The sequence below is a fragment of the Paramacrobiotus metropolitanus genome, unplaced genomic scaffold, assembly GCF_019649055.1.
Source record: "Paramacrobiotus metropolitanus isolate TYO unplaced genomic scaffold, Prichtersi_v1.0 Parri_scaffold0000018, whole genome shotgun sequence".
Lineage (NCBI taxonomy): Eukaryota > Metazoa > Tardigrada > Eutardigrada > Parachela > Macrobiotidae > Paramacrobiotus > Paramacrobiotus metropolitanus.
This window is the reverse complement of record NW_026570238.1, coordinates 829,968-849,400: the sequence shown is the minus strand read 5'-3', so window position 1 is coordinate 849,400 and position 19,433 is coordinate 829,968. Positions and strand designations below refer to the sequence as shown.

At 40.8% G+C, this 19,433-nt stretch overlaps 6 protein-coding genes, 1 long non-coding RNA gene and 1 other non-coding gene across 8 annotated transcripts; 3 read left to right on the top strand and 5 right to left on the bottom strand.

Moving 5' to 3' along the window:
• Positions 1 to 69: 69 nt before the first annotated feature.
• Positions 70 to 1,064, top strand: LOC129585733 (uncharacterized). The gene is made up of 2 exons (XR_008690060.1): positions 70 to 572; positions 634 to 1,064. It is a non-coding gene; the product is annotated as an uncharacterized LOC129585733 (long non-coding RNA).
• Positions 1,065 to 1,177: 113 nt separating this feature from the next.
• Positions 1,178 to 1,967, bottom strand: LOC129585772 (trafficking protein particle complex subunit 6b-like). Its single transcript, XM_055478615.1, has one exon. The coding sequence runs from the start codon at positions 1,825 to 1,827 to the stop codon at positions 1,252 to 1,254; it is 576 nt and encodes a 191-aa protein (XP_055334590.1). The 5' UTR covers positions 1,828 to 1,967; the 3' UTR covers positions 1,178 to 1,251.
• A 141-nt stretch (positions 1,968 to 2,108) lies between these two features.
• LOC129585771 (uncharacterized) lies at positions 2,109 to 3,801 on the top strand. The gene is made up of 4 exons (XM_055478614.1): positions 2,109 to 2,498; positions 2,721 to 3,124; positions 3,212 to 3,260; positions 3,404 to 3,801. The coding sequence occupies exons 1-4, from the start codon at positions 2,309 to 2,311 to the stop codon at positions 3,463 to 3,465; spliced, it is 705 nt and encodes a 234-aa protein (XP_055334589.1). The 5' UTR covers positions 2,109 to 2,308; the 3' UTR covers positions 3,466 to 3,801.
• A 106-nt stretch (positions 3,802 to 3,907) lies between these two features.
• On the bottom strand, positions 3,908 to 3,989 carry Trnas-aga (transfer RNA serine (anticodon AGA)). Its single transcript has one exon. It is a non-coding gene; the product is annotated as a tRNA-Ser (tRNA).
• A 449-nt stretch (positions 3,990 to 4,438) lies between these two features.
• LOC129585834 (phosphatidylinositol 3,4,5-trisphosphate 3-phosphatase and dual-specificity protein phosphatase PTEN-like) lies at positions 4,439 to 7,570 on the bottom strand. Its single transcript, XM_055478717.1, has 6 exons — positions 6,871 to 7,570; positions 6,655 to 6,739; positions 6,454 to 6,498; positions 5,324 to 5,957; positions 4,949 to 5,113; positions 4,439 to 4,816 (listed from the first exon to the last, which is right to left on the bottom strand). The coding sequence occupies exons 1-6, from the start codon at positions 6,947 to 6,949 to the stop codon at positions 4,754 to 4,756; spliced, it is 1,071 nt and encodes a 356-aa protein (XP_055334692.1). The 5' UTR covers positions 6,950 to 7,570; the 3' UTR covers positions 4,439 to 4,753.
• Positions 7,571 to 7,827: 257 nt separating this feature from the next.
• On the bottom strand, positions 7,828 to 12,591 carry LOC129585993 (phenylalanine-4-hydroxylase-like). The gene is made up of 14 exons (XM_055478973.1): positions 12,159 to 12,591; positions 10,758 to 10,850; positions 10,486 to 10,666; positions 10,252 to 10,364; positions 10,123 to 10,190; positions 9,993 to 10,043; positions 9,837 to 9,921; positions 9,712 to 9,772; positions 9,480 to 9,617; positions 9,191 to 9,315; positions 8,981 to 9,076; positions 8,761 to 8,894; positions 8,561 to 8,676; positions 7,828 to 8,366 (listed from the first exon to the last, which is right to left on the bottom strand). Exons 1-14 carry the CDS (start codon positions 12,345 to 12,347, stop codon positions 8,323 to 8,325), a joined length of 1,494 nt encoding a protein of 497 aa, XP_055334948.1. The 5' UTR covers positions 12,348 to 12,591; the 3' UTR covers positions 7,828 to 8,322.
• Positions 12,592 to 13,704: 1,113 nt separating this feature from the next.
• Positions 13,705 to 15,851, top strand: LOC129585866 (uncharacterized). The gene is made up of 8 exons (XM_055478751.1): positions 13,705 to 13,971; positions 14,042 to 14,188; positions 14,259 to 14,539; positions 14,611 to 14,734; positions 14,859 to 14,972; positions 15,043 to 15,168; positions 15,242 to 15,328; positions 15,445 to 15,851. Exons 1-8 carry the CDS (start codon positions 13,849 to 13,851, stop codon positions 15,658 to 15,660), a joined length of 1,218 nt encoding a protein of 405 aa, XP_055334726.1. The 5' UTR covers positions 13,705 to 13,848; the 3' UTR covers positions 15,661 to 15,851.
• A 914-nt stretch (positions 15,852 to 16,765) lies between these two features.
• On the bottom strand, positions 16,766 to 19,300 carry LOC129585777 (inhibitor of growth protein 3-like). Its single transcript, XM_055478619.1, has 4 exons — positions 18,564 to 19,300; positions 18,225 to 18,406; positions 17,953 to 18,006; positions 16,766 to 17,643 (listed from the first exon to the last, which is right to left on the bottom strand). The coding sequence occupies exons 1-4, from the start codon at positions 18,884 to 18,886 to the stop codon at positions 17,111 to 17,113; spliced, it is 1,092 nt and encodes a 363-aa protein (XP_055334594.1). The 5' UTR covers positions 18,887 to 19,300; the 3' UTR covers positions 16,766 to 17,110.
• Between the last annotated feature and the right edge of the window lie 133 nt (positions 19,301 to 19,433).

The following is a 19,433-nucleotide window of genomic DNA, read 5'->3' as shown; positions in this document are numbered from 1 at the left end:
TACTGTACTTAATAATATTATGTCGTAGACCATGGGCATGACACTGTCACTGGTGATAGGTACCGTACGGCGTACCGTACATAAGTTTCGGTTTTTGCTGCTAGTTGGCTAGTATATTTTCGATATTAATAAATTAATTTTATTTCCGTTTAAAGTGCACTATGGGGTTATAATTTTGAGAAATCTTTATGAATACTCATTTCATTCGCCAGAATGACTGATAATAATTCAAACCTTTATATTTTCCGGAATCTGGAAGACGTTCCAGTTTTGCCTGAACCGAAGAATGATTTCTTCTCTCAGGTGTTCAGACAAGGGCGTTCAGGCAGTTTTTGGCCCATAGCGTCAGCTTTGGGGGCTGCGTGGGGGGTTTTTGCTTGGAATGGCTGGCAGGGGTTACCTCCCTTTGCGAGAATTTGGCGACTTATTGGGTGTTGTACGGGTGCTTACTGGATTGCAGGAATGACGGATCATATATCCACTAAAGGATATTCTGAACGGGATGCTATGATGCACCACTATATCAACCTGCACCCTGAGGATTTCGTCGAGGAGGCTGCACCAAAATTGAAGTAGGGAGCCCCATTATTAAAACGGTTGTTTTTTATTTGCAGCAGTTCGTTTCTTACTTAGGTACGTGTTGTATCCTTGGGCACCAAAACGTGAGAGCTGGACTCCGTTTGACAAGGACTACCACATCAAGTGAGGATCCCTAAAGGTGTCTTGGATTTCTGCTGGGCTGCTCACCCGAAAGAACTGACATAAAGAACTGCTTAAATTCAGTGCGATGCCTAATGCATCGATACGGGAGCCTTTGTCATTGTATATACAATACTGTCTGCAACCGGCCATTTGATGCAAAAGTTTGAAGAAAGGCGCAGGTTTTTCGCAACCGGCAGGTGTGTTTGACTGTTTGCAGTTTAGTTTGAGTTTGTTACTGTATGTTCTAGTGTGGTGCTAAAATTTCTTGTGGTTTCTCGTTTGCCGCAGTATATTTAACTAGGACTCGAGACTCCGAGAGCGTGAAACAATTAAGTAAGGTAAAATAAAATTCCACTTTTGGATTTTTGGGAGTTTTTGCCACTTGCAGTACACAAATTGAAAAAATTTCAATGTGTAATCTTCAAATTATTAATAGAAAAATTAAAGCCGCAACTCGATTCATCAAAGTCATTTTTATCAATCGAATTATTTCCTTCATACATCGGAATCGGGACATGTTGGTGGTTAACAATTTTACAAGTAACAAATTTAACTTCTGTCGACGATGACTTCGAAAACACAGCAGACCATAGACATCGCTTTGGCAGACACAGTGCACTTTGTGCCTAATGCAGACAATGCACCACGGATAATTCCACATGGATATGCAATAAATCGCGCACTTGCAGGATAATACTGATCAATCCCTTCAACGCCAAAAAAGCTCAAAGGTCGGAAGCTGTTATCCGTTAACACGAAGGTGCCCTGGTTGTTGGTTCGCAGCGTATCCACTTGTTTCTCGTAGATATATTTCCACAGATCTGTACAGATGAATTTCATCACGTCCAGTTCATCTTTGAAGCGTGGATGATCCTTGGTCAATCGCTCCACTAGACGGAGGCCCACTTGGAAGCCTATAGCTTCTAATTTGGAAAATACAGCATCGCGATCGACATGGACAGTGGGAACAGGAACAGTGGGAGGGTCAGGAATTTTTTTTCGCTTACTGGGAACAGGCAGAGGAGCCATGTTCTCCACAGCCTGATCCAGTTCCCCCATTAATAGAACGGATAATTCATTCGCCAGAAGATGGTAAAGGAAGGAAGGCCCAGAAGACATATCCATGGTCAGAACAGTTTAACTAATGTTTACTTGTTTACTGCTACTCGTACTTCGTAGTAACCGAAAAATTTCGGAAACGAAATTCTTTTATTATTTTGGATTCCTATTATTTTCACAAAACAAAAAATATGACAAAAATCATGATAAATGAGAAAAATTAATCCACTGATAGCTCATGTGACTGCCCTATGCATGAGGTTACCGTATAACGCTCCTACCTACCTCTCTAAGGCTGCAGACTGCAGTCAAAATATTACAGCTCTACCGCACTGCTCTACCGCAAAACCAAAATGTATTCTTTTTATTTACATTTTATTTTTACCGTTTATTTTTTTCAGGGTTTTTGCACATACATACTTATTAGTATATGTCAGTATGTGCAAATAAAACGTTTTTTGACTTTCAAAGTAAACGTCATAGACTCATAGCTAAACCGATAGAAATTGGGAATTGACGTTTTTTGAAACTTCTTTGACAAAAAAATATGGCCTTGAATTTAAGGGAAACGATGTTCTGCCAGTTTCACAATCCTTTACCCAAAACCAAAGGGAAAAGTGGGGATGACGAGCGAGTCGGTTTCTGTCTGAATGCGGAGTTCCGGACGCTTGGGACGGGAAAAGAAGATGCTTTATTTCTGGCTGTCACAAACGGGGTTTGCGCATGGATTGCTTTGGGTACGTTCTGGTGACATGATTCATTAGGGACTACGACTACGTAGTACAGTATAAATATTTAATTTGCCCCTGTAGAGTTCCGCTACGTTTATTGGGGAATTTGAAGTGAACAGTCACTGACTTTGTCTGTTTCCTTTCACACAGTTAATCATAAGTGTTTCTTTTTATATTAAACTTCACCAAGAGCGAAAATTCTCTGACAGGCATGTTGTGTTTCTTCAGTGCGTGATGCTGACTTCGAGAATCTTGTGAATGGATGTCGTTTGGGTTCTTTTGAAACGTTCCGTTCTCACACAGTTAATGCGTTCAACCAGACCAAAGATCCCGCTGCGCAGTTCGAATACCTCATCGAAGCCAAAGTTATAAAAAACGGAGAAGAGTTAGAGGTTAAGTGGAGATTACGGCAAGGTGGCGTATCCCAGCTGATTGGACAAGCTTTGTTGTTTAAATCATCCAATTCGTCGGAAATCAATTTTCGTTTTATACAGTCTGCGTTATCAAGTGCAAGTATATGGGAATATCAGACTACTCAGTTGGAAAAAGAATTACACGAGTTGATCGAAGCAGAGAATAGATGGAGCGAGCTGCGGACAATGCCGGATATTTCACAGCAGATTACTGAACGGGTATGGACTTTCCGTTCATTTTAGCTTGGTTCTAATCACCTCAGTTCTACCTCCATTTGTGGCTTTCTTCATGTCGTTTCGTTGCAGACTGTTGAGATTTTGAACGAAGCAAAGCGCCGCAATCGGGAGCTTGGAGGTTGTGATAATAAAAACATGGTTGATGAATTTGATAGCCAGTAGCCGGTTTAAACCGTGTTGTTAATTTTAATGAGAAATTGACTGATTGTTGCCCAGAAATCAGACGATTGTGAATGTGTACTACTCTCTTATCCTTTGCAGGTTCCACGGAAGGATTTGCAAAAGCTTGGCAGCAGGCCACGCAGCATACTGAAGTGGAGTGACACGAAATGCCGTACTGCAGAAACAGCGGATACTTAATTTTTTCGTCGTAACGTTGTGATCTCATGTTTATCGAATATTCCTGAATTCCATGCGCTTTGGCTTTTTTATGTACAGTATGATTCTGTTCGGCGTGGTACTATCAGATTTTTTAGCTAGGTCAGAACTTGTAACAAACCTATGTTCGGCGTAAGATTATTGAAGTTTAAGATTAAGAGCAGCAATACATTGTGATTCTGTGAATGCGATTGGTTCTTAGCGTAGGCTGTTCAGCCTGTTCTGTAGGATACATGAGCTGTGGCCCGAAACCACGAAGAAACGATTATAATTTTTTAATCTTTTCTTTTCTATAGCAAACAATCAAGTAAAATGTTACAAATAAAAAAGATCATTTCTGATCTGAAAATCCCGTTGTGTTTACATAGGTACGACTTACAAAAAATTCGTCGCGAACAGGACTCGAACCTGTGCGGGCAGAGCCCAATTGATTTCTAGTCAATCTCCTTAACCACTCGGACATCGCGACTTGTTCGATACATTGCTTCGTTTTAACGCTTGAAGTTTCAAACTAGAATATTCAAATAAATATTAACTGGCAGTTTTACTCACTGTTTTAGTACTGTACTTATGTTAGTTATGTATTGTACTCTGTTCAGTTGTACTGTCTAAAGTGGTTGTATAACTTCCAAATAATAATGCGAAATAATACGTTTTGAATTTAAAAATTAAAAACAATATGCTGTACCAATACCACTTTGTATTTGTCATGATAATTTTTGACAAGTTTCCCCACACTCAATATCGTGAACCGGCATTTAACATACATTACACTGATAACAGTACCTCACTACCTCTTCTAATTTCGTCCTCTCAAATTCTTCTAAATATTCAAACTCACTTGTCAAAGACAAAGACAAATACAGTACAATTTACGAAATAATAATCACATCTCACCGAAATTATGCAAAGAGACTAGTTTTCCGATATCACGTTTTCAAAGGGCTCTCAGGTGGTGCCTACCTGGCCACCAAGAAAACCGGCCAAGAAAATTAAGAAGCAAAACAATTATTGTGTTCAGTTTAATGGTAGGTTTGGTAGGCCTTGCCAAGTTGCTCGTAAACAAAACCCAAATTAAGTAGATCTCGCAAAATGTGAATTTTAAAGTGTGCGAAATACTCAACGGAGAACAATTGGACTGGTACAAAAAGGAACAAGAGAACACTTCATGAACATTTCCGATTTTTCTGTTTCTATAAAATCAAAATTCCACAAATTGGAATTGCAAAACAGTCACTCATGGATATGAGGAAATGGCTCATGTGATCCATTAGGTTGTGTGAACCACAGTAAAACCTGAAATACATAGGTATGAACCGTATGATCAATAAGAACCGAAAATATCTTCGCAAACTATGTGCTCGTATGTGAATACCAGCCAATTACTTAGCACAGTAATCATGATAGTTTCATTTACAGCAGTCTAACCTTAAAATTTGGAGGAAAGTTGCGAAAATGCTTGTCTTTTGTCAGCATATCCATGTGATCTCTAGATATCGACAAAGCCACTTGATCAGGATTATCGCTCGTCCTGGTCTCTTCGGCTTCGTCTCCCACAAAAAACGTGTTAAACCAGAACTGGAAGATTTTTTCCTAAACGCAACACTGCGGTTAGACAGTACCAAAACCGTAAAAGGAACACAAGGTAAATAAGTTTCCAAAACAAAAATCCTACTCTTATACTTTTAAGTGGTTAGAAAAAACTTTAAATTCCATCTCACACAGTATGACATATTCTGTCGAGCGTTCCGAACAAAGTAATCTTAACGGCAGATAACTTGTACAGAAGCAAGAAAATTATACCCTTCTGGGAAATAAAGGTCCAAACGCCAGCATGAACGGTGCGTAAACACCGTGGCATTCCACCAAAATATCACCGGCAATGGTCAAGGATGGCCTGAGTTCGACCGTACAGTTGTCCGCCCGACTGTACCGACTGGACGGCCTTAGAGGAAGTACTTCGGAAGACCATATCTCGCGTTTCAGTTGAATCACCGAAAATATTAGACCACTACACGGGTGATCATCCGTGGAAGGTGTGTTCAGGATATCCGAACGGTCTAACTGGAGTGCAAGATCACGATAATTGAGACCCGACTGGAGCAGTCGATAATAGTAGCGTATGTACCGCCGTTGACTAGGAATCGTAACGCCGTGCGAATCGACAGTTCGAGTTTCACCGTAAAACGCCAACGCCTCCTCGGGTGTACGCACGAACTGCGAATGGAGCAAATAGCAGCAGATAATCAATCCAGTGCGGCCTTTTCCAGCCTTACAATGTACAGCGGCAATGTTATCCGGATCGAGAAGCAGCCAATTATGGATGTCCTCACAACAAGACTTAATCAAATCAATACAGGGTATCTGGTGATCTTCAAACGGATAAACAACAACATTGTGACGAAATCGCGATGGATCGTAACTGCGCTCGGAACACCTGCAAGTGCACAACGGAAGCTAACCAAATTATCAATTTTCCGTTTCTGACATTTCTGCGTTAGCGGCCAAACAGAACCATAAAAATGCAAAATAATACAAAATATTTTATAAAATTGCAAAGAAAACACAGTGGACTCTTTAAAAAATTGTTGCCTATATTTTCCAAAAAATTGCATCCCACCGGCTACGGCAGTGAAAGTGCTAATCTGGATGTCGACTAGTCGCATTTTCCTGACTGTGAGAAAAGCATAGCTAAAATCGTATTTAGAAAAAAAATAAATTCCCGAAATAAGTAAATTCGTCAATAATATTACGGCGTAGTCAGTGAGTCAAGTAGCGCTTTCCAATAGATTGCAAGTTTCCAAAGGATTTCACAGCAGCTTCTACCTTCTACTCTGATACATAACATTTTATACTCCGTCTGCAGTCCGATTCTGCGCGAACGGAAAGTATTTTATCAAATACTTATGCAAATCAGTGAAATCACAACTTACAGATTGTAAATGCGGTAGTGGCCTGGGTGTTTCATCTCGAAAAATCTGCAAATAAGAGAAAAACGGAACAAGTCGACCAGGGACGAAACACGTTGGGCGCATAGCCTAGTCCGGTGCAACTGTACACAACTGTACGGTGTATAATTGTATTATTTGATTTAATTCTGAATCAAAACAAAAAAGGAAAAAAGTTGCAGGTACCTCACTACATCGTTGATGTTGTTTCTGTAAATTCGTTCGTAATTCTCCGCTGGAAATCCCATCGCAATAAGGTTTGGCAGAATATCTGTCGGGATTCAGCTATGTCACCATGTGTAAGATGCTTTAGTGTAATATTAACGAAAGCAAAAAAACCACAACACCAGGCACAAAACCTCCTTAATGCCAGCTTTTGTATATGCATAATGGACAACTTACATGTCAAATCCAAATCGAAACCATCGCAAACGAGCCGCCGTCTATTCTGCGAAACAATTCTCCGTAATACTTGCGTCATATCAGGCTGACCATCGCGAAGGAAACTTGAAAGAGCAATTGCAAGCAGTCCGTTTTAGTGAACGGAGGTTTCCAATTGAAAAAGGGGAGAATCTTTATTCAGGGGTATAGGAGCAATCGCTCGAGCCTCGGAACATATTAAATTTTTTTTAATACTTTGTCACAATACGAGAATACTGCATAAAGATCTTGGAGGCAATCACGACATCCAAACCGAATTTTAAACAAGCTCGCTGCCCACAAAAATCCATCAAGTCTAAAATTTGACCACACGATGGAAAGAAAGCAAAGGAAAACGCGAGGATTTATCCGAAATTCGAAATCGCATCAAATATCTGCAAAATAAATTAAAATCAGCAGTTTTAACTTTTAACAAAATGTATTGCATGCACGATTCTTTTCAATTAATTGGCACTGTACTGTACGCGTTACCGTTTCACCATAAGTACGGTACTTGTTACCTTGTACTACGTTTCAAAGACTCAAGTCATCCAGTTTTGATAGGGTGCAGTGCACAATCACACAGCCGTGTCAGCTGTCGCCGGTCCCATTAAACTTGCACGTCTACGATACAGTACTTCCGGCTTCATAGTCGGAGCGGGCATAGTAGGATAACTCTGATGCACAAACACATCCCGGGAAAATAATGGTCATGAACACGTTTATACTTCATCGAAATCGTATGCATCAGTTTTCGGATTTTTTTTTTGTAAAACTCTCTGATTTACATCATGTCGATTCATGTGTATGTGTATGTTTCTGTTTTACTTAACTTTTTTAGTGAATATTGGCACAGTTTTCGTTCGAGTTCGTACTGTAGAAATCTTTCTTTTAAAAGTAAAAACGATCAATTTGGTTACAAACTACTTGCTTATAGTATCAACTACCAATTGGCATATTATTGTTTCCGTGTTTTTCACGCGAGCGTAGTTCCCTAGAACCGGAAATCCAACAAATGCATACAGTGTACAATACTAATTAACACGAATTGTGACAAAAAATAAAAAAAGGACAGAACTGCTCGCAGAATTGGCGCTTTGAAGCGAAAGTACAGATTAGAAACATTGAGTGAACGTCTGGTATAAATTAATAAAAAGTTGACACTCAAAAGCACAGCTGGTCTAAAATTGTCGTTCGAGAGTATCGTAGTGCATAAAATGGCATAAAAAAATAAAGTCGTATTACTGGGAAAAGATAAGACAATAATTATCCAGTCTTCGACAACTGAAGACGTGTAATATTATTATAGCATCCTAAACAGAGAAAACTGGATCTACTACTACGGTAAAATTAAGGTAAAAGAATGCTGTTCCTGTCCACATGTACCAAACGAATCTACCATTAAAAGGATATCCCGGAGTGCAAAAGCATCCTTTACTTGATTTTCTTTAAAGCGTCCACCAAAGTATTCATTTCGGCTGCAATTCAAAAGCACAATTAATGTTATGCGAATGTTACGTACCAGTGCAGTATAATCATGTTTATCATGAAAAGTAAAAATTATGGTGAAAAATCGCCAGTACATTACGGTAAAGTAATTCTACCTGTACGATTATTACGTTGCACCGTGATATTGCGTTTTACAGATACCAAAAGTATTTGCTAAAGTTACCTCGAATATCTCGAGCCAGCCCCAACACATGGCTTCGACGCTGCAAAACCTCCACGCTCTGGGTGTATGAGTTATAGCGCACGGAGAAAGGTCGAGGGATCGCTGCAGCCCATTGTCTGCAACAGAACATACAAAGTTCATGACTTTCAACTACGCGCCTTCATGATGGTACCGCACCCCGAGAGAACTGTACAACTTACGATACTTTATCCTTAGCGTCCGAAAAGCTTTCGGCAACGAAGTAGACAGGTTGATATTCGGTAATCGGGTACTTCTGAACAGCCATCTTTTCTGGATCAAATGGACGTCTGTCTGGCTTATCCGTAAGGCAATACTGTCAACAGATAAAATTAAAATGACACTTCATGTTTTATTCAAAATAAAGCTCACCGAAATTAGCATAGAGAAATTCGAACGTACCTCTAATTCACCAAACGAAGACAAGAGACCGGCTCCGTATGCTTTGTACTTGTGATCTTGCTTGCACATTCCGTACTCCACAGTGAACCAGTAAAGCTACAAAATTCCGAATTCAATGCAACAATTAGGGTGCAGCTTATACACGATTTTATCGATACAAACTAAATTTCAACGTTGATGGTTTTTCTGCAAAGACGTTATTTTACCTACCGTAGCCAACTTCTCGATCCATTCGTCGGGTGCACCCAACGAAGCCAGCCCGATCTCTTGCGAAAACTGAGCAAATGTTGGATCAGCCAGGAGTGGGACATGGCCAAGCAGCTCATGACAGATATCTAGCAAAGGTCACGATATTAGGCAACAACAACAAAACCGCGATATAAGCAACTCCTGTGCAGCTGTACCATACGCGAATTAGTATCGAACAGAATTTAAGTTGGGGTTTCCTATGAGTTGGAGTAAAAACTTTCTGACAGTCTGTCAAAAATGTATCCATTACCTGGTTCAGGAGTGTACATAGGATGACTTCCGTGGCGAATGTACTGTGTGGAATGAAACACTCGGAAGGCCAAACCCGCCAGGAAATCTCGAGAACTGAGCAGTCCAGCAACGGGTCGAATAGTAAATCCGGTGCAGTCTAAAAGTAATTAAGTTTTATGGCAAAGTGGCAATCCCTACACCAACAACAGAAGTACGAGTACACTCAGTACAGTAATGTTTTTCCGGTCTACCTTTGAGGAAGTTTGATACATCTTCTAACTGCGGAATATTGTCTTCCCGGTATCCGCAGTTCTAAAAATACAAGTGTTTTAACATGTTTTTTTGACTTCAGTAAAAGATTTCATCGAGAACATACCTCAACAAGGAGAGGAAAAACATAATTGTGTTCTCTGCATGCATGGGTAGGGTAAAGTTTCCGCAATTCCCGAAAAACAGTTCCCCTAATATGGAAAACCAGGTTAAAGTTTTTAAAGGTAGCAATTCTATGGTCTACTTTAGGAATTTACCGTACCATGTCTTTGTCTCCTCCTCAGTGTACTCTACGCGTTGAATTGACTGCCCGCTAAAAGTCAAACATGTAAGAAACGATTTTAAAAAACAAAAATCGGGTATTCAAATTTCAATATTCATTTTGTGCTTACTGTTTATGGTAAAATGCGATATCCGCAAATTCCGCCCGACGTTCACGGTACCTTGCGTCTGTGAAACCCTAAAAAATACGATCATGTTCAGACCTTTAATCACGATTTCAAACGCAAAATTTCTAATACCGGATGGTCTGCCGACAACTCTGAACCGTAGCTCAAGATATGATTTGCAAAGCGATCTAGGTCGCGGATTTTGCGTGGAAACCAGGGCACGTTGCTGAGTGTTCTGCCTTCCACTAAAAATTAAATTTATTCAAATTTTTTTGAGAGAAGATCATTACAAACCAGGAGCCACAAGGAATGCTAACTGCGCAATACCAAAACCCATAAAATTGTAAGAGCGGAAACAAAACTGACCTGTTGAAGCTTTCTGATCACGAGAGTGCACATACACGTAGATGGACTGCTCCTTTAACGCCTCGATGGCATCCTTGTATCCCGGCGCCGAGCGGTCCTCCACTTCTACCAGAAATTCGTAGCATCCTGGCTGGGTTTTCGATGGTCTGGATTCGATGTGAACCAGGTTGACCTGATGGAACTGCAGAAAAAATTTGCCATCTCGAATGAGATTTACAAGTGTATCAAGGCACCGTTAGCTGGATACGCTTAACATCAAAACTATGTAATACCTCAAACATTTTCAGAGCGCGGGACAATGCTCCAACGCTTTCTTTCAGGGAAAACACGATCGACGCATCACTTCGCAAATTTCTTTCAGGTGACTACAACAAAGTATAACTATGTAATTTACGTTATATTAGTCAGTCGTGCGGCAGTTCGTCAAGTCTGCATTCCAGTACGACATCAATGTTGGCAATTTTGCATTACTGTGCCTAATAACGTGAACTCTAGAGTACGTTATCGTCTTTTATTTGGCAAACGCCGGCTTACATAGCTATTAAATCATTACGAATTTACGCCTGCGCTGATGGATACCAATTAAAATGATTTGTTTGTCATATCGAACAATTACCAAATTTAGTGTACAAAGTATTAAAGAAAAATAGTGCGAACCATTTGTGAATATTTTAATACCGGAATGAGAAAAAGTGACCCATATGTCTATAATACAGACTAACTATTAGCTGTTATAATATAGACTCTATATTATAATAGCTAATAGTTAGTCGTAGCGTAGCAAGTTTAATAAGTACCATGACATTGTATGTAATCTACTCTGTATACGCGTTACTTTCAATGGCTTTCGTTTGCAAGATCCGAGCCACACCACATGCGCATAAGTTCTAACGTCCTGTATTATGTAGTATACTCATAATACAAATATAATAATTATGTGAAATTAATACCATCCTGCTTAAGGACAACTGTTGAACACTACCTCATTCCGTTTTTTAGCTAACCGCTTTTGGTAACGTGACGCATCCGAAGCAATCAACGCTCACCGATGCAATCAGCCAAGCACGAGCATAAATGGTAACCTCATGACATTCTGATGGCTCGAACCGATTATTATGGTGGCCCAACAGCAGACAAAGGTCATGTTTGCAACATCATATGCATAGCTGATGCAATTTTGTGATCAAGTTTCTTCTGATTGTTTACATTACAGTGAGATCATGCGCTATGAGAATTTTACGTTTTCTGAGAAAAGGACTAATTTGCGGAGTACCGAGCTTAATCTAGTGCGGCTCCGGAATTTTATCGTTAATGGTCATAAACCACCTACTCCTGAGCAGCAAACGTCACCACCGATGTCTGCAACATGGAGAAAGCTCTTACCATCGAAAACCATACGAATATATATTCATTTAAGAGCAAAATTTTAAAAATATTGTTTTTAAAACTTGAACTTTGAACTGAGCTGAGTGTGCATAACGCATTAAAGAACTAGTTGTGCGAAAACTTAGACTTCCTGCATTCTCTGATTGAATTGTACTAGGACAGGTATTAATCAATGGAATTTTGATTTTGACTTTGAACATTAACAAAAAGCAAGCATCGAAAACATAGTCGGAATAATAAAATGTACCGTCCAAGTGGCGTGAAATATTAAAATAATGTTTGCACACCTGCATGCGACTACCACCCCGACTGCCTCCGCGGCTCGAATAGCCTCCTCGGGACAGATGCGAATCCATGCGCCGGTACACTGGTGGTCTCCCTCCGGATATCAAGTGATCATCCTGAAGGCTCAACTGTTTGCCCACCGCCAAACCATTAAACACCCCATCAAGCTGGTCGCCGTTGACAGCAGCCATTGCAAAATGTAGAAAATAAAAAGCGCTTCAGTGTTATCAGTTAGTGAACTAGAACAAAAATGAATGAAGAAAACCTGAAACTTCGTATTTATATGCGTAGCAAATTGCTTTCAAATTGTTAATAAGCGATGCAGTGTCATTCTTTCCGATTGGTAGAAATACCGGGTGTGGAGTAGTGCTGTGGAAGTAAGTACAGGTTTATCAGACGAATCTATTACCCACAATCAACCATGGAACATCGAAAATGACCACCGCAGCGCGTATTCTGCGTTCAATTAATTGCACCAGCAAATTCTACCCTACCCTTTCTAGGCTTCTAAAAATGTAATCGACACCAACAATCAGATCATATCAGTTTCTGCCACAACCGCGAGAATAGCGATAACCAATTACTTACGAAAAACCAAATTACAATTTACACGGACAGGCGCTGTGGGGTGTACAGCGGATAGAAGCAATTCACTCACATGGTTTTCATTCAAAACTGTTTAAATTTACCGCCAGGGTATTAAAAAGAAATTTTTATAGCGGATAATATCGAAATGGACTGCAGTAATTTACCAAACAGTAATATTGGCAATATTGTTTGTAACTCTGCATCACTTTACGTTTGCGTAAAGCCAGCACGAGAAATTATAATAAGACTTATTAGTTACAGCTTCCTTTTAAAGACTCAATAATTATAGTATCCTCAGCTATTCAAAACTAAAGTACAATACCTGAATGAAATCCACTGGAGCCATGATCAGGTCACTGCTTTCTAAAATTTCGCGCTTCGTTCCCCAGAGGATCCGTTTTGAATACAACAAGCTGTAGTAGCACCCGCTGTGGTACACTTTCTCCAGGAAATCAACTACTGCATTATTGTAAACAGAAAAACTTGAAATAAATATCAGGCGGAGTCGCGGAGAATGCAAACTGCATTGGAGGTACCTAATTTGCTGACTTTACAGTTCACAACACTACAGTACGATACCTGTTTAGGTTGCAGACCCTGAACTCTTGATGATCTCGTGGCAAGACTGCATACTGCTTTCGCGTTACGATTCAAATTAACTCAGACAAAAAATTACAGGCACATGGCCCACAGATGAAAAATTTTTACTCGTTAGGATAATAAGTCGGCCATTCTGCGATTTTGCAGCATTTTCAGATTTGCTCGGGGCATCTTCGGGTACCCACTACCCAGTGCCCAAAGACTGTTTTAATTTAGACCGGAAGTCGAAGATAAAGGTTAAACGCTGCACGTAACTTCCTGAAGAGGGAGGAGAGCATTACGCGACACCCGGACTGGTCAGGCAGTCACCCAGCAAACCGAATTATGCAATTTTCTCGCTGTTGAGAAGGGAATCATTTTTGTGATTACTCATTACCTATTTTCGTCCCGTTTTGAAAATAGATTTGAAAGTGCTTGCACATTTTGGAGTCTTTGTGTTTGTTTACTGATTCAGAAAATTTCACTAACGTCGCACGATAGCGGTTTTGTTTCCTAAACAGGAAAATGGGGAAACCTAAGGGTAGGAAAGTGGCGCGGCACGGCGGAAACCCTAATGCATGGCGGGAACCCAAAGCTAGTTCACCCAGCCTGTCCAGTGTGACGACTGCCGAAGGATTGCTGGAGAAGGTTGTATTACTACTTCCAGGCTTTATTATCTAGATAAAATGCGTTACAGTTGCATTCTTTATTACTGCAGCTGCAATCCTACATGGAGTCTTGTGAGTTTGTCGTCGCAGAGAAATTTGCAAATCGTGCTCTGGAAAGATTCCCAGCAAATTCTCGTGTTCTGGAAGCAGCTGCTGAATGTTTTACTGAAACCGGAAATATCACCAAAGCGCGAACTATATCCTTTTTCTCAGGGTTTTTTGCAGCATGTTTTCTATGTTTAAGCGGATTCCTTAACTTCTGTGCACTGTTATTTGAAGGCAATTTCAGTTAGTCCACTAAAAGGATGGAGGAAGTATTTGGGCCTGGCGCAGTTGCTGGAGGGACAGAATGCCGTTTTGCAGTACACTCGGGGCATCGAAGTGATGGAGAGGGAGCTGGCGGAAGTAGCCGGACCGGCCCAGGTAGAAACTCCAAATGTTCCCTCTGCGTCTTCCAGTACAGAGAAAGACACAGCCGAAATCCCTACAGCGCGAGATATATCAAACGCTTATTTATCCATATCAGAACTGTACACAACGGATTTATGGTAAGCACAAATCGCCGGTTTGGTCGCATCCGCCGGATTTTTTGACGATTGTTCGTGGTTTTGTTGGGCAGTGATGATGACAATGCAGAGGAAATGTGTAAGTACGCGTTGGACAAAGCTATGATGGCCGATCCAAAAAATCCAGAAGCCTTCCAACAAATGGCCAATTTCTTTCTTATAAAGGGCGATAAAGAGGTATGTTATACCTGAACGTATGTGTCAGCTTGCCGTAAAAAGATTGCATTTTTTTATTTACGTTATTGTAGGTACTGGTATCTGTAGATGAGAATTTTTCAGTTATTGTTCATGGTTCGTATAGGCGGCTGCGCAGTATGTAAAAGGAGGCCTGACTCTGTGGTACACCGATCACCTGCCACCCGAGCAAAGAATCTCACCTGAAAACCAGCAGAAAGTCGGTGTTGATTACGAAGAGGTGTGTAAGCTACTCGTATGCGCCGGTGAAATTTTGATAATTGACAGTTTATTCACTGCATTATTCGTAGGGATCTGGCATGCCTGGTTTGGCACTACAAATTGATACAGCCAAAGCATTAATAGAATGTGCGGAGTACGATCTGGCTAACCGCTTATTTACTGAGTTCATAACGCATTCTCCCACTGATCCTGAGGTGAGTTAGTGCAACATTTCAACGCAGTTTGGACGGTGTTCGTGGCCCCCATTAACGTGTGTGAATGTTGCAGTTATGGTATTTAAATGGATTTTCATATTTTTTGCACGGAAACGATTACTACCCACAAGCTCGTTCAGCTTTGACGAAAGCGAAAAAGGTCAGTTGCGTATAACTAATAATATTGCTTAAGGGAGCCTCAACATTCCTTCTTATCTTTGAGATTTTGTTAAAATGAATGCGCGGCCGAATACGAACTTTTCCGGCTATCTCTAGTTTGCTACAACGCCTCATGGAATCTGTTATGATATAATTGCACAATGCGACGAACATCTCGAGTCGATTGCAAAAGTGCTTCCACCGACGGAAGATTCGGATAACGAGGAGGAAGTTGTCCAAACAGAGGATAGTGTCAATCGTCCAGAGCAGTCTAACTGTGAAGATTCGGACTGGGAAACCGATGAAGAAGGTTGCGAAGACGTGGAAATGTAGTAGTGGTAAATTCGACAGTGTGATTGTTGATTTTAAGCGAAATGATGTCTAACAAAACTTGATATCTATAGTTTGGTAATATAACTTTTACGGGTAAGTTGTGAAAAACACTCGCGTGGCGCGGCTCGTAGCCGCATTGCGAAGAAAATGGACGGTTTGATTACATAATTAAAATCGAAAAAAAATTTTGTTGTGGAATTTGTTTACTGGGAAGTTTCCTTGAGTGCATCGCTGTCGGCCCGTTTTAGCGAGCTTGTCTGCGGCAGCCACCTCGCGTACGCGCTTACATGTATTAGTCTGGCTAGCAGATCCAAGTCGCGACTGCCACTTGATCTCTAAAACTTGCAGCCTCCGTTTTTCTATGTCTCCCTAATGAAACATTCCAGTCAATGTTTCAGAACAGAGAATAAAATTTCAGAATTTTTTTGATATCTTGAGAGTAGGTTTTTATAGGGAACCAAGGAAGTTATGTTCGCTTCGGTTTCTCATAGACACAGCATGGGTCCGTGCGATGGGGGCGTTGCTTGCACCCTATGCATTGTCTACGAGAAACCAAAACAAGCATAACTTTCTTGGTTCGCCATAAATAATTACTAATCAGAGATCAAAAAGCTTATAAATTTTTTCTCTTTCTTCTGAGATGTAGGTTAACAAGTTTTATGGAAGGGTAAACGCAAAAATAGCGCTTGAAACTCTGGATCAACTGGCCATGGAATTCAGTGCATTCTTTCACCGTTCACATAACCTGCTCCTCCCATGCATCTGCACCCTGTCTGTCCTCAGTTACAGCAATTCTATCTCTCCTAAGTTACAAAAGTTAACATTTCTGTCTCTCCTGAGTTTACAAAAGTTAGTTTCTCTCTACTCTCAGTTAATTTCTGTCTTTCTTAAGTTACAAAATTACAAGTTACAATATCACGCGAGGTGGATCCATAGCTTAAAGCAATATTACATATAATTATGTAATATTGCTTTAGAAAATAAGCAGCGCTATTTTCTTCGCAAAATCATGTATCAAGTGGGAAGTGGGAACTGCAGTGCAGCGGTAGTATCCTACCCTAATGGGTGGTCGCCATTGCAGTACGCGAAAACGTTTGTTGTTTGGCAGATACTTGATGATATCAAACGAACTAAAATGGTGCAAATTCACCATCAGCACTTAATTACTACTTTCACTCGACTTGGTATGGTTTACAAATTCCACCAAGCTAAACAGCAGTCAGATTATGGAAAAAAAGAGACGTAAGCAAGTTTAATATCTCCAAAGTTAGAAAGCATGCGAAGATGCAGTTCCGAAAAGCACATGCTCCACGGTAATGCACACTGTATTAAACGCCAAATCGCCATTAAAGTTACACACATGCAACATAAATAAATGTAAGTACAAAATTTCTAGATCCATCGTATATATTCGGCTAAGTTTGCACTTAACAGTGCTATTTCATCCGTTTCACTGCGGCTTCCGATTCTTTTTGGATTTGTGAGATGCATCTTGCTTCGAATGCAGGTCCATCTTGGATAACTCGTGTCTAACGGCCTTATATTTCTTTTCCCTTTTCATCGCTTCCACACAGTCTGGGCAATACCAATTTTTGCCTTCTACCTCCTCTGCCGTAACATTGACGCAGCTCCCATGAAACCATTCAATTGGACACGAGGGGTTATCGCAGGCGACCATAAAACCAAAACTGGGATTTTTGCAGAAACAGTACGTCAGCTTGTCGTCGTCTTGGGTGTCTGTGCCGGTATCTTCGGTTTCGGTGTCCACCTCGGCTTTCCGCGATGCACGACTCCCTCGTTTTCGCCCACCTCTGGCTGGATTTTCTTCGCCTTCCGTGGACACCGCTCGACTGGTTCCTGTTGGTGTACTTCTGACAGCAGCTTCGTAGCTAGCTTTTAGAGAGGCCGTTCGGCGGCCATGAGACATCTGCTGGGTGGCGGCTATAGCCTGAGTAGCAGCGCGAGCCAAAACTCCCGCTCCTCCTGTGTGCAATGCAAATAAATTCGCTGGATATAAAAATGAGTATACGAGTACTGTAACACCAAAATGTACCATTCAAGACGTATACATCAATATCCAAGCCCGTTGCACTCATATTTTGTCGATATTTTAAATATGGGTACTGGATACATATCTGTACATGCGGGCATACGATATATAAATCACATCTAAGGACTTAGTGCTGGATATGATAACATCCACATCCCTAGAGTAGTTTATGTTACACAAGCTAAACTATAAAAAAGCGGCAACTGGGACGCAATTAATATACATTACTAGTGAATACGTACCTCCTTGTCCTTGAAGCAGTCCCTGTTTCCGCATTGCAGCTATTGTTCCCATATCTAAAAATTCGATACAGATTGAGCACACTCCACGTAATTCCACCATATCAAGCTGACATTTCGTTTTTCGCTTAGCCATTTCATCTTATTTTTCCACAACTTTGAAACATCACAAAGCTACCTTTAAACTCGAGAACTCACAAGCTGGAATCACTTAGCCATCCCTAACCCTATGTTTATGTTATGCAGTATTCTGGTTTTCGCATGGCAAGACCCACCTGCAATACGGCGAGAGCTTAAGTTGCGTGGAACTTCAGTGGAGAGAACCTTCGATCCGCCTTCGTATAAATTCTTCATTTCAGCTTCAGCTTTGGCCTCTAAACTTTCCGTAATCCCAGGATTGTCAGCTTCGAGTTCCAATTTGAACTTTTCCGTGTCGGTCGTCAACCTCTTATTGTACCTGTTCATCAGAACCGCGATGGTTATCCGTTATCCAATTCTAAATTCTGATGGTTACATGTCAACAAATGTGATACTGTAGAAGAAAACGTTAAACCAAACTGGAGTTTCCGTTCACCACCGTTCAATCCATTTTTAAAAAGCCTTTGCTTACGAACCTGATCATCATTTCCTCCAAACCTGCCACCAGCTTAGCTTTCTCCACTCCAAGCTGAACAATTTTGTCATACTCCATCTCAATTTCAGCTACAATGTTAGCTCTGTCATTAGGCGTCAAAGAGTCCGAAGAATGTTCCGGAACGTTCTGATCAGCCTTGGAAGTTCGTCCTGCTTTCTGCAGCTGCTTCTTAAGTTTCTCGATATTGTCACGCCGATTACTGGATTCCAGATCAAGTTCCCGAACTTTTGTCAAACGTTCACGAAATTCCTGAGGAAGGAAGGATACCAATTCAAGATAATCTTCCAAATACATTAGCGACATGGTTATTGACTGCGGGTCCGCGAAGCGACAGTAATAAAAAACACGATAGTTCAAATCCGGTTGGTTCCGCAGCAAAAATTCCAATGGAGTGTTGAAAGAAAACGCAGATCGATTAGGAGAGCAAATCTAGATATCGTAAAACCCACTACAAAACAACACTATTTAGCAGTGGAAACCGATGGACTGGAATGATCACGATAGGTTCCTGTGCGGGTTTGCACAGAAACTTGTGGAGAATGAGGAGGGTCCAATGTCTGTTACAAATTTGTACGTCTGGCAGAAGAAAGACCGAGATTTACACGTGTAACGGTAATATGATATGTTAACAACGAAATTATGGTCAACTACCAAGTTCTGAAATTTCTGTTGTTTTTATTGGGTTCGCAAGAATTTCTATTAATCTTCTAAATTTAGTCGAAAAATAACCCACCCCTGACGGCTGACGCCCCTACCGACATGGCGGCAGCCTGTGGTTTTTGGATGCCTACACTCGCTACGCACACATAACCGGAAACTCGCGTAAGACAGCTGATCTTGACGTCATCGC